This window comes from Drosophila innubila (assembly GCF_004354385.1).
Source record: "Drosophila innubila isolate TH190305 chromosome 3R unlocalized genomic scaffold, UK_Dinn_1.0 2_E_3R, whole genome shotgun sequence".
Taxonomy (NCBI): domain Eukaryota; kingdom Metazoa; phylum Arthropoda; class Insecta; order Diptera; family Drosophilidae; genus Drosophila; species Drosophila innubila.
Genome location: NW_022995380.1, coordinates 7,012,218 through 7,025,503, shown reverse-complemented (window position 1 = coordinate 7,025,503; position 13,286 = coordinate 7,012,218). Strand labels below are relative to the sequence as shown.

At 36.5% G+C, this 13,286-nt stretch overlaps 2 protein-coding genes across 2 annotated transcripts; both read right to left on the bottom strand.

Annotated features, from left to right (window-relative positions):
• Positions 1–490: 490 nt before the first annotated feature.
• Positions 491–10,464, bottom strand: LOC117792493 (serine/threonine-protein kinase PAK 2). Its single transcript, XM_034632660.1, has 2 exons — positions 7,478–10,464; positions 491–1,188 (listed from the first exon to the last, which is right to left on the bottom strand). Exon 1 carries the CDS (start codon positions 9,541–9,543, stop codon positions 7,774–7,776), a length of 1,770 nt encoding a protein of 589 aa, XP_034488551.1. The 5' UTR covers positions 9,544–10,464; the 3' UTR covers positions 491–1,188; positions 7,478–7,773.
• A 984-nt stretch (positions 10,465–11,448) lies between these two features.
• Positions 11,449–12,728, bottom strand: LOC117792430 (angiopoietin-4). The gene is made up of 3 exons (XM_034632581.1): positions 12,723–12,728; positions 12,231–12,666; positions 11,449–12,140 (listed from the first exon to the last, which is right to left on the bottom strand). The coding sequence occupies exons 1-3, from the start codon at positions 12,726–12,728 to the stop codon at positions 11,449–11,451; spliced, it is 1,134 nt and encodes a 377-aa protein (XP_034488472.1).
• Between the last annotated feature and the right edge of the window lie 558 nt (positions 12,729–13,286).

Here is a 13,286-nt window from a genome sequence, read left to right as displayed (position 1 = left end):
TTATGTTGTTTTCTTCTTTTTTTTTTTTGTTTTGTTCAATTATACAATTGATATTGTATTTATGTATAATTTGTGCGCATTTGTTACGGCAGTAAATTTTTGGGCAATTCTTATCAAATTTGAATTTCGACAACTGTATCGGGGTTAGTTTATAGTTTAGGATTGATTTTAATGATAGTTTTGTACTAATTTAAATGGAATATAGAACTTTTGTCAACATTTGTTTTAGAAAATTTGTGGATATAGTTTTGTTGATCTCTAATACAATTTTGTTGTTGTCAGTTTTGTTGATCTCTAATACAATTTTGGGTAGATAATGCTGCTAACTGTTAAGATTTGTAATACGTATTTCTGCGGAATTGTTGCTTGTTAATTTTTGCTATTGTTGTTGTTGTTGTTGATGATGTGTCACTCACTGCTGCTAGCTAGTCCTAATGGCACTTGTTACACTCATTTCCACTTGTTACATTTAACGTTGCTTTCAATTCTCTTTTTTTTTTTTTTTTTTGGTAATTTACAACAAGTATTGCATATTTATTTTGTTTTTGTTTTTTTTTTTTTAGTTGCACTTAGAGACTACGACGAATTTTATGTAGAATTGCATAATGCAGCTTTGATAAAATCGCTTAAATCACATTTATGTATATGTATATAGACTATGAAAACATTTATCCATCTAATGTTCACTTAACAATACAATATTTATATCATATGTGTGTGTATGTATGTGTCCGTATTTGTATCCTAACTGGCAAAACACATGCGATGAAACATAATTAAACTATTGTATGTTACCGTTATCGTTATCATAATCGTAATTGTAATTTAAATCGTATTGTAAGAGTATATACCGCTAAGGTATACACAGTGGGCACTCTCAGCCAGTCGTATACTTATATATTTATAAGTATTCAAAATGTATGTATATATATCGTATGTCTCAGGCAAAATAAAAAAAATAGTAAGCAATACAGTACAGCAACTGTAGATCGCTTCCTAATCTACACACAAAACAAACGTTTATGTGATCTGCTTCTGTTCTTGTTGTTCTCGTTGTTGTTGTTGTTCTCGTTGTTGTTGCTGCTGCGACGTCACTGCAGTCCACCTTCTGCATTCTCCTTTTCCTTTTGTTTGTGTACATAGTAGTTGTTTGTGATTAGCTCTGGTCACATTTCACTGCGCCTTGTGCTGCAAATATAACAAAAATAACAAATAAACAAAACAGTTTTAATTAGAGATGAGCAATTCTGTGTTTGCAACTAAACTGTGTATATCGATTACAACTTGTATATGACTCACTTTATAGTATTTTAATACCAAAGACAAATAAATATACCTACAGTTAGGGAAAGAATAATAGTACCAAGGATGCAATTTTTTAAAAAATGTATATTTGGATATTGCGTAGCATATCTTATATAAAAAAATTCTGATAAGTAGAGGGTTGGTTTTATTTTATTTTTTTGTGCCCCACTTATCTGCATATTTTTGTATTCTTTTCTAACTTTGTTAATAGATAAAAGATAAAATGAATATCTAGTCTTTCAAATTATTCGGTTTGTCTTATTTCAAACCAGAAACAAAACGAAAGCCGATTTAAATGTATGATTCTGATTCATATCTCCCACTCGAATTTAATGCTAGACTCTTTTTTTTTTGGATGCACAGGTTACAACGGTTTTTGTGACTCACCCAACTCTAACAACTTCAGGGTAAATATTTGCATCGATGTCTGCACAAACAAAATTACTTCCATGGAGCATCGAACTTGTGCAAACAAAGTGAGATACACTTTAAAATACTTTAATATACATATGTATGTATGTATGTACTCACATACGTGTGCACACTACACTTGAACTTTATTTCAATTAACATTTTGACCTTTATTAATTGCGATAAGCATTGCATAATTCCAATGAGACCTGAGTAAACACACACACACCCATACATACAATATGTACATTTGCTACATGTGTAGTACAAATTTTATAAATTGCGAAGCAACTATTTCAACTTGCCCAATCAACCACTCATTTTGCTTGTCTAATCAATTGCCGCTTTTTATCAGTGTGATTACGATATCGATAGCTGATTAGTTTGACACAGCCGAAAAAAATCGCATGTACCTGAAATTTAACTCTATACAGTTAGTCAAGAAAGTGTTTTGACATTTACACTTTTTCTCAACAAATATATATTTTTATGTATATTTATTTAAATTCTTTTTTATTATTCTTGGCTGTGGTTCTCTTCTAACATTAAAAAAAAATTTTTTTGTCATAAAACATAACTATTTAAAAAATAAAAATATGCAAAATTTTGATGCATTTGTAAGTATCTATAAGTACACAAAACAAACACATGCAAAACTGTATTTAATTTAGAGCGAATGGGGCATTTGAATTGTGGGTGCATTTTAATTGGGCAGTGTTATGGTGAGTTATGGTAAGTTATGGTGAGTTTTATGGCGTTGCCCACTTTCTGCATAATTATAACAATGTCTCTTTAAATAAATTTGTGTTTATTATGCTCATACATATGTACATATTTATTTTATTTGTATTATTTGTTTGTAGGTCGCTAAGCGCAACAGGTTTGTTTTATTAGCAAGTGTACGGTATCGCATACAAAACACAAAGTTGCCTTGTTATTGTTATTCTTCTTGTCTTCTTCTTCTTGTTTTTGATTTTGTTGTAGCACGTCACTTGCTGTCAGCCAATTATCAGAACAATAATTGTTTATATGTATACAGAAATGTTTTTGTGCATACATATGTACATATGCATATATGTGTATGCGTATTTATCGGCATGTGAAGTCACGCTAAAATTTCAATGAAAATCCCAGCGACATTTCTGGCCGTTCCAATCGTCTCCCATTGTTCGTTACACAAGTATTTTTTTTATTTTTATTTATAGTTTCACAGATAAGACTCGATGCGCTCTCCTTGTACTTCAAAAACACACAATTCAACTTTCCTCACAATTTTCCATTGACAAAAAAAAAAAACAGAACATTGCGGAAGTGCATAATCCATATTCTCATTTTACTGTCAACAAATGGGATCTACGTGATTTACATATCCTAAGTTTAATTTTAAAAGTATCGAAACAGCGGCACAACATACACATTCCACAATAAATATATGTATGTTTGTATTTATGTAGTTGAAACTCACGTACCATTCACTCGTACATCAGTTTCGTAAGCTCAGCTTTGTACCACAAACTAGAGTCCACAGAGTTAGAGAGAGAGAAACACACGCATTTTTCTCACACTTGCAATTAGTAATTTCACACATGTAATTGTGTTTACTATCTGGAAGTATACCCTTTATAAATATATTTTTAATGTAGGGTATAAACACAGTTATGTCGGCAATTATCTGTAGTTTTTCATGCAAATGAGAACAGAAGGCAGCGGCAGTGGCAGCTGATTTATGCCTTAAAAACGGCGCCATGCTCCAGTTTTAAGTTTGCGAAAGTGCCCACCAAGATCCACAAAAAAAAAACTATCATTGCAAAGTTAAAAACCGCTATGAAAGCTCATTGACTGTTGTCGTTGTCGTTGTTGTGTCATGTGGAGTGCATGTGGAACATGTTCAACAAGTCACCACAATAAAACAATGTGCAATTGATGATGAGTGTGTGTGTGTTTTCGAAACTTCAAGCCCTACACTCTGTGTAATATATCATACGTAATGCCTACTATCAAGTCAGCGAATATAATTATTATATTGTTGGGCATTTGCGTGATGCATATGCAAAATCTCGCACAAATATAACAACGGCAACGTCAGCGTCGGCGGGTGGGAAGGTCGGTCGGCTGCCATGTTTGTTATGAAAAACGAGCTCACCACACGAAGATCCCCCTCACCCCCCAAACATATAGCGAGTGATTCATCTACACTCAATTCCGCGTATTAACAAAAACAACAACAGCAAGAACAACACAGCTAAAGACATGAGACTCATACACACATACATCTGTACGGTTCAATAAACGAAACAAAGTCAAAACAGAAACAGAAAGACCAAAATATAAAACCTTTTGCGCGCAAGGTGAAATTATCATTGGGGCGCCCGACGTTCGCAAATCGAACACACATTTGGAAAGGGGGTTTTAGTCATTACTCATTCGTATTTGCTCTTTTTTTTTTGGCGTTTTAGGCAAATACAGCAACTACAACACACTAATTCATTTCGATACACATGCAGACATGAATCGCGGCCGTTCAATGTCGTTCGCGAAAACATCAAAATTTGATGTCTGTAAGTGTAAGAGAGCTGTAATATTTAGTTCAATTTGTTCAATATGTTCAATGGTTCATTTCTGAGTCGGAAACTATATTAGTCATTTCGTTTAGTTGTTCATGTACAAAATTAAAAAATAATTCAAACTGACCTACATATGAACAAAATTAACGATGTAGCGTCAAGAAAATCTATTGAAATTGAGATATATTTTGTTTTTTTTTTTTATATCATTAGCACTAGCATTTTAAAATTTAAATGCTACTGAAATTTTATATTATTAGGAATATTATTTTTAATTCTAGTGAAATTGTATTTTAAAAAACATTATTTTTTTCAATTCTAATGAAATGTCCAATGCATTACAAAACTGGTTAATTAGTCACAACCCTGATATCTACATATATTTTTTGTTAAAATTTAATTTTTTATTTATAATTCTTGTTTGTAGTTCTTAGAAAAAGATAAGAAACAACAGAAATGTTTTTCGAGTTTCACTATTTTAAATATGTATAAAATTACAAATATGTTAATTTTTATTTGATCAAAAGACTTTTTTGACTAACTGTAAGTAGTTCATAAGTGAAGTGATCATATGTTAAAAATAAGCCCATATTTCGTTTAATTTCACCATAAACTGGATAAGTGCATTCCTTAATTAATTTACTTTTAATGACCCGTTCATATGAACTTATTCCGAACGAAGCGACACAACTCTACTGTTCACAAGTTCATACATACTAACACACATGCATGAATGTACATACATATGCATGCAATAGGGCTTGCATTTACGCACACGAATGAAATTGAAATTGTACTTTGGCCCCAAGAGCGCCACTCCCAGCAGTAGCCGGCAAAAAGGCAGCATGCAACTGCAGCAGACGCCGCAAGAAAACTGGAAATGCTTACATCTCTACATGTATACATGCAAGAAAACACATACGCAAGTATATAAATATGTATGTATGTATGCATGGCACAGGCCATTTAAATGCCCATATTGATTTCCTGAGTTAAACATGTACATATTTGCAAAATGATTATTCATTGAGCTGATGCTGACGCTGCTGCTGGTGCTTCTGTCACTGTTGTTGTTTGTTATCGCCGTCACTAAGACATTTGGCATACAAAAGTTCAAAATGTATCCGCATGAAATGTAACAATACAACAAAACTTTGCGATCAGAAAGTGACACTCTCCACATACATACATATGTACATATGTACACAAACAGCTGCCGGCTGCCTTCCCCCTTTTTCGTGGAGGAAAGCAAAAGTATTTGCCGCTAATATAAACAAATAATAAACAGCTAGAGATCCGGTAGGAAAAGTGCACGCACACACACACATAGTGGGAGTGAAAAAGGGAGCGATACTAAGAGAGCGAGAGAAAAGAGACAGAGTCGCATAGTTACAGTAAGTGAGAGCGTAAAAATAGCTCAGAGCGACGTCGCCACTGCATAAGCAATTAAATTCAATAAGTGGAAGGCGGTGAGTGAAGAAAAATGCAGACAAACGGAAAGAATGAAAGAAATAAAGAAAGACAATAGCCGAGGCATTCACTACTGCAACTGCAACTACAATTAGTTGCACAGCAACACTGGTTTTTGTCCCAGACAGACAAAGATCGCAGCAAGTTTTGCAGTTACTCTTATCAAAATGAATTTAAATTCTTCAAAAATGTTCTAGGAATTTGATAAAAAGAAAAAGCAACGTTCATTGCGGGGGTTTCATGACAGCTTAGTTTGTATATAGATACATATGTATGTATATACAAACATGTGAAGTGCTTGTTGATAAGACAAAAAAAATACTGAGCTTATTTACATGTGTGTGTGTGTAGGTGACGGTGTTGCTGTGCTGCTGTCCGCGTATGTGCGCAGTGTGTGAATTGAAGTTTTTTTTTTATTATTATTATGTATGAGTATTTTTTTTTAACTTTTTGGCAGACAAAGCAATATTCCAAGTCTTTTCTTTGCTGTCCAACAGGAAATGCGAACGAGCGTATGAAATGGCGTTGGTTTTAATTGTTATTGTTGTTGTTGTTGCTTCACATTCTATGTTTATAAGTGTGTGTGTGTGTGAGTACTACTTTTCAATGGGCCTTGCTATTTCAACTACAAAACAAGTGCAACTCGAAGCTTTGATGCTCTAACAAAATGCAAATGTTGTCATCGTTGTGATATCGATTATCGAACAAATTTCATATGATTATTTTCTACTATTGCAAACTAAGCAAATTATTATAAATATAAAAGTACAGTGGGATGATTCAGATGCAAATTCATTGTGTTTGTCATAAAGAAACGAGACCTTGATCGAATTTTATAGGTTACTGTTTCACAACTATCGATCAGCAGCCGATCGATTATGGGGCAAGTCATTACATATGTGCGTGTGTCCAATTCCCCCCTTCACGAACATTCACCGATCAAAAAGATTTGAATTGCCGCATTTTCATTAATGCAGAAAACCAGTTCAACATTTAACGATGACTCGAGTCGATGGGACAATATTGCATTAAATTTGTTGTCTCCAAATTAGCAATGTTGTACAAATTACGACTATTGTTGTATATTTGCTATACAGTCATATACAGCTAAATAGCACAAATCTAATCAGAACTTTGTTCGATTATATCAATTATATTTCTCAGCCGATTTTTATTAATTATAAGCTCAGCATTTTCAATCCAAATATTTCTTATTATTTTATTTTACGAGCGTTTCAATAATTTAAAATCGTGGATATTCAACCAAATACCAAAACAATTGTAATAATTAATGGTTTTTTTTTTAAGATTGCTATTATTATGATTATTATTTAAATTACTAGTTATGTTACAAAAGGCCAATATACTTTTATGTTGCAAAATTTGATTACAATTTATTAAATTGTGTGCTTTTTATGTGACTATAGCTGTATGTTCTGTTGTGGATCGCAAGCTCCCCACCTGCACTCCACTGGAAATGCTTGCAACTTAAAGCTAACTCTGTTTTCAAAAGTATCTCATATATTTATTACTTCTTTTTCGATATATTAATTTAAAATAAATAGTTGTTCTTGTTTCATATTATTTGAAATAAGCAGCGTAATACAACTTATGTTAGTTGTGGATCGCAAGCTTCCTAACTAACAGCTGATTCGGTGTCTGGAAGTGTTCCAAGAAACAATATTCCCATATTGACAACTTATTGTTAAAAATTTATCTTAACTTACCAAGTAACGATGTTATCGGCCCGCGATGAACAACAATAGATGAGACGGATTTGTTGTTAATTATCCCACGACTTGTTGTTACGTTTGTTGTTGTTTGCATTGTTGTTGTTTATAATGATGCAAGACTAATCAGCATTTTGTTCCAGTTATAATTTACACAGATTGGAGGGAAATACTCCATTTTCAATATACATACAATAACTAGGAGGGGGAGTGGAAGGGGGATGGAAGGGTACAGGGGATTCACATCACGCATAGAGCATTTTGGCCGCTCGATGATGTTGATTGCACATTAACTATACATTGCGACGGAGCACCTTCTTGGCGGCCTTGATGTTGGGCACCAGGGCCTTGACCTCGCTGCAGTCGTCGAGGAACGGATGCTTGAGTAGCTCATCGGCGGTGGCACGTCGGTCGACCTCGACCTGCAGACAGCGATCGAGAAAGTCCTGCAGACTGGGACTCAGTTTGTCCCAACTCTTTATATCTGGCCGTCCATTGGCCGCAATCAGATAGAGGGCACGCAGAGGCGTCTCATATAGATACGGAGGTTGGCCCTCGATCATCTCAATGGCCATTATGCCAATGGACCAGATGTCCACCTTTTTGCCGTACTTCTTGCGGGTGACAACCTCGGGCGCCATCCAATAGGGCGTGCCCACCATTGTCTGGCGTTTCTCGTCGCCCTCGATGTTGGCACAGAATCCAAAGTCGGTGACCTTAACACAACCATCCATGCCAAGGAGCACATTATCCGACTTGATGTCCCGATGAATGATGCCCTTGGCATGGAGGAAACTGATGGCGTATAGAACCTCACGGCAGACGCAGGCGATTTGTCGTTCCTTCATCACCGTTTCGGTGACGACATCGGTGAGGGGACCACCGTCCATGTACTCCATGACCACCCAGAGCTGATCCTCGGGCTCCAGCAGATACGCATCGAGGAAATTCACCAAATTCTTATGATTGAAATCCTTGAGGACGCGTATTTCGGTGAGAATGAGATCTTTGGATGATTGATTCTTCATCTCGATCGTTTTGATAGCCACCTGGGATTCCGACTGATTGTCGCCGGCAATGAACACAATACCGGAGGCACCTTTGCCCACCTCCTGGGTGGTCTTGTATCGTTCCCGTGGATCTTCCGGATTGCAAATGGCCCGCAGTTCATCATAGATCTGCTCGTCGGTTTTCTGTGTCCGCTTCTCCTTGGAACGCCGCAGTATCGTCTCCTCGGGTGCATCGGGATCATTGCTGTCATCATTGGCAATGGCATTACCCGACAACGCTGGCTTAATGATGATGGTATCTGTGTTGACTTTGTGACCCGTGCTGGAGTCATCATCGCCATCGGTGCTCCTCAGATCCGAGACACCCCGGAACTTTTGCTGTGTAACGCTACGTGGCTTTGGCTTTATCTGTGGCTTGGGCGGCATTTGATTTGACGATTTCTTGGGCGGCACAGGTGGCGGCTCCAAACCGACGCCGCCACCGCTGACGCCGTTGTTGTGTTTAATTGGCTTGAGCGTTTCACGGCCCAAATTCGATTCCAGCTCCTTGATGACCTCATTGAGGGCATCCAGCGGTATCACCGTCTGTTGGCTGCTGTCGTTGAGGCTGCTGCTGTTGCTGTTCGCCGTGGAGCTGCCACATCCGCTGCTGCTCTCGGTGGCCGTTGAACTGCCACTCCCGCTGCCGCTGCCATCGTCATCGGACTTGTCAATGTCCTGGGATTTGTGCTTGTTCTTGTAGTGGACATAGTTTTCTATCTCTTTGGACTCCTCGTGTATCACATCCTCGGTAATGAAGGGCTTGAACACCTCCTGCTCCTTCTTCTTGATGGAGTAATTGTAATATTTGACCGCATGATATGCCGCATCCGGATTCTTGTCCTGCTCATCCCTTGTGATTTGTGTGTTCATCAGACGCACCCATGGTGGGGGCAGTCCTTCCAGATCGCCCGTCTCATTATTCAGGGATACATGAAGGTGTCGCTTGAAATTTGTCGGTGCACCGATCTCGGAGATTTGCTCCTTCTTCTTGAACCATTTGGCGAAACTCATGTTCGTAATATTTTGTTTTCCTTTCCCCTATTCCCTTTCTCCTTTTTTTACAATCTTTATTCTTTGTTTCTCTGCTTCGTACTTTGGAATTTTCTTCAAATGCGATTAGTCGCGCTCAACTTGGGAAATTCTATTGAAGCGCGGCAGCGGATTTGTTGTTGTTGTTTTTATTTTTGTTATGTGTTTGTTGCCGTAGGTAGAGCTCTGCAACTCTATCTCTTTCGCACACACTCTTACTCTTGCACCTTCTTACTCTCGCTCTCTCGCGCGCTCACTCACTACTCACAGGGCCAGCCGTGAGTCATAAACACACACACGCACGCTGTACTCGCTATATGCGTGTGTTCGTGTATGTGCTTGTATGTATGTATGCGTGTCTATGTTTAACGTTCGTTCGCTTATCTCTCTAGTTAAGTTTGCTTGAGCTTTTGCAGACACAATAAAAACCTCTTTCCCATTTTTGTACGCAGCGTAGAATTTTCACTTTTTATTGCCTACTCACTTGTTTAATTAATGCAATTATATCTACTACTTTTTAATTTATGCACTAATCACAATTTTTCAATTACAACACACACGGAAGCACTCACACGCACACATTTTTCTGGAACGAGACAACGGGCACAAAAGGAGTGGCCGCAGCAGCGTCTTGTTCTTTTCCTTTCTTGTTGTTGTTAATTTTCCTGTGCCGCAAAAACTCCTCTTTTGTTTCTAACCATTCCTTTGGGCCATTTTCTGTTTCATACACAAATAACTTTACTATTTTATATTGGATTTTTATGCTGCCGCAGAAGCTTTTCTTTGTAAATTTACTTCTTTTAATTTTTCTTCTCTACTGCAAGTCGCGCTGCACTCGGCCGTACTGCTCGCGAAACACTGTTTTGGCCCAAAGGTTGCCACCCGGTCCAAAGGATGCCACCCTGCAACGTTTTCGGATCTGGCAGCATGCACCACTTTGGAAACAAAGCCAAAATTTAAAAATTGTTTACTTTTTTTTTTTTAACAATTTATACCTTAGTTAAAATGTTTCACTAAATATTATTTAAATTTGATTTTTAACTTTTCATCAAATTTTTAATTTATTAAAAAATTATTGCATTTTGAAATTTGCATTAACTTAAATTTTCCTTTTTCCAATAAAGCGTTCTAATTAATACCAATTCAGTATTTATTAATGACCTTTTCAGTGTGACCAAAGTCGAGTAGTCATAAAAATAGCTAGTTTTAGCTATTTCCGATTCGAAAGATCACGATATAAATTTCACAAATTAAAACACAAAAAATTAGTTCAAAAATAAAATAAAAGCAATAAAAATAAATCACATGAAATTCGAAATTAGATAAAAATAAAGGTGGTACGAGGGTCGTTACATCCATCAGGGGGAGAAGTTTTAAATTAAGTTCTAAAAAAGTATCAAAAAATCGACAAAATTCTTATAAAAATTCTGCACAAGATTCTAAATTCTGGCTCAAAAATGATAACAAATGATAACATATGAAAACTGATCTCTCAGGCTTGTTCCGGGTCTTACTTCCTATTTTATCGGATTTGGGCATTTGGGCTATACATTTTAAAATTATTTTTAATCCCTTATTTGGACTTAAATTCACCAACGCAAAGGGAACTCAATACGCATAATATTTTCAGATTCATATAAGAACAGGATAAAAATTTTCACTTTAGATTTCTAGGTCTTAAAATAAATGGCAATAAATGTGCCAGGTGGCAAGGTCTTTCAAAAAACAGTTACACTAAAAAAAATTTCTTATTGTTTATTTATTTGTTGCAATGATGAAAATGGGTAACAAAAATAAAAAATACCCAATCTATCAAATCAAACCGGATCGGAAACTTCACCTGTACGTGGAATATAAATAATTATATAGATTTATCGCTTGTGAATTTCAAACTAGGGAAGTATCTTCGTCGTAAGAATCGTCAGTGGCGATGAGCAGTGGATTAATGTTGAGTGGACGTATAAGCATACGTGATGCATTCAGTGAATATTCGTTGTGCCATAAAATACTGTGACCATTTAAGTTGGATTTGGCTACAGACCACCAACCATTATCATTACCATTATCATTATCAATAGTGGTATCATCATAACGATGGTCATATGTGGTAAAGTCCATGCGGTTGTGATATGTGAGTGCATCGGATGTGGTGCTATTTTCATTAAGTTTGCCAATCACCAACTGATAATTGTAACTTTCGCTATCGAGCCGAAACAGGCCGTATTCGATCCAGGCCTCAATGCCATTGTGATCCTGCAGCTCGATGCGCAGTATATAATCGTCGCGATAAACAATTTTGTGTATGAATTCATTGCCAAACCAAAAGTCATTTGACAAGTCACCAAATCCAGTGCGATACTCATCCCAATTGCGATGAAAGTTTTCCTCCTTCTGCTTCCAGTTGGTGCGTCTTCTTTGTATCACGGTCCACGCAGATCCATCGGTTGCAAAGGCGCAGTATCGTTCATTGATATCGCGTTGCCTCTCATTCAATTCGGGCTCTAAAAATTTGTAGACACCATCCACACGCTGCTCTACATCCAGCTCAAAGCAATCCGCCTTTGCTGGCTGCACGTACTCTGGTGAATTTTAAATGGAACAGGTGAGTTTTACTGTAATTTTTACAATGGCCCAAGTTCTCCTACCGTGTTCAAATAATTTGCTCTCACTTGACTCCTTCCCATTGGCAATTTCCAACTTTGCATCCTCACTTAATAATTCCAGTTGCTGAGAGTGTTTTTCCAGTTGCTTGTCATGCTCATTTCTTCGTTCTAAGCTTATCTGCAATTTATTTATTTGCTGTTCCAATTTATTCGAACTGCTTTGCCACTTGTCTAGTGCCATGCTTAAGTTGAAAGAAAGCTCCTCCTTGGCAGGCTTAGCATGAGTAAGATGAATCATCTTACTGAGCACTTGATTGAGCTTGAAATCCATGGTAATGAGCTTGCGCTGCTGCTCTTCCTGTGCTCCTCGAATTACTGTCAACTTACGATCCATGACATCCAGTTGCTTGGATGCTAAGTTGCCTCTCTTAGATTCCGCTTCCAGGGGCAGCGAATAGCCATACATAATTGAGACGAACGCTAGCAGAAATGCCGTTGATAGCTGTGGAGGGGAGATGATTGCAGTAAGCTTTCGATTTGATCATTTGAGCGCTTTACCCGCATCTTGTTCCTTTGTCAACGTTTAACTTGAAACTAATATGGAAATTGAAGCAAGTGTTGACAATGTGGCGAAGTACTTATACAATTTTATTTTATATGCAACATGTGTTGCAAATTAAATGAAAACAACTGATGATTTATGTTTTTTTTTTGCATGGTTTTTAATTACTTTTTACGAATATAGTTTTTATTTGTATTTGTTGCCTTTTTACTGTTCTTAGTTTTTGCATATACACATCATTTACTTTTTCAAAAAAATTAACGGACTTTACATAAAGTTGAGGCTGCTTTTAATTATGATAATAAAAAAGAAACCACCAAATCAATACATTAAGTTAATAAAGAAAATGAAACAATAGAATAAAACTTGCATAAGCATTACAAAATTATGCCATGTATTTTCGTGTCTGTGTGTGTGTATGTGTTTACCAAAGTTTAAGTATTTAATTTTTAATGTCTACATTTAGCAGCTATTTTGTTGGTTTAAAAAGTATAATTAAAAATTAAAGCGCCTTAAGAAACTAAATACATGAATTCATTGGAGGCGCATTTTTAATCGGT

What these genes read in the sequence shown, in the direction of transcription:
- LOC117792493 (XM_034632660.1), bottom strand. Translation starts at nt 9,543, where the DNA reads ATGAGTTTCGCCAAATGGTTCAAGAAGAAGGAGCAAATCTCCGAGATC.
- LOC117792430 (XM_034632581.1), bottom strand. An exon ending in TGCCAATGGGAAGGAGTCAA is followed by an intron (nt 12,141 to 12,230) that starts GTGAGAGCAAAT and finishes AAAATTCACCAG; the next exon opens with AGTACGTGCAGCCAGCAAAG.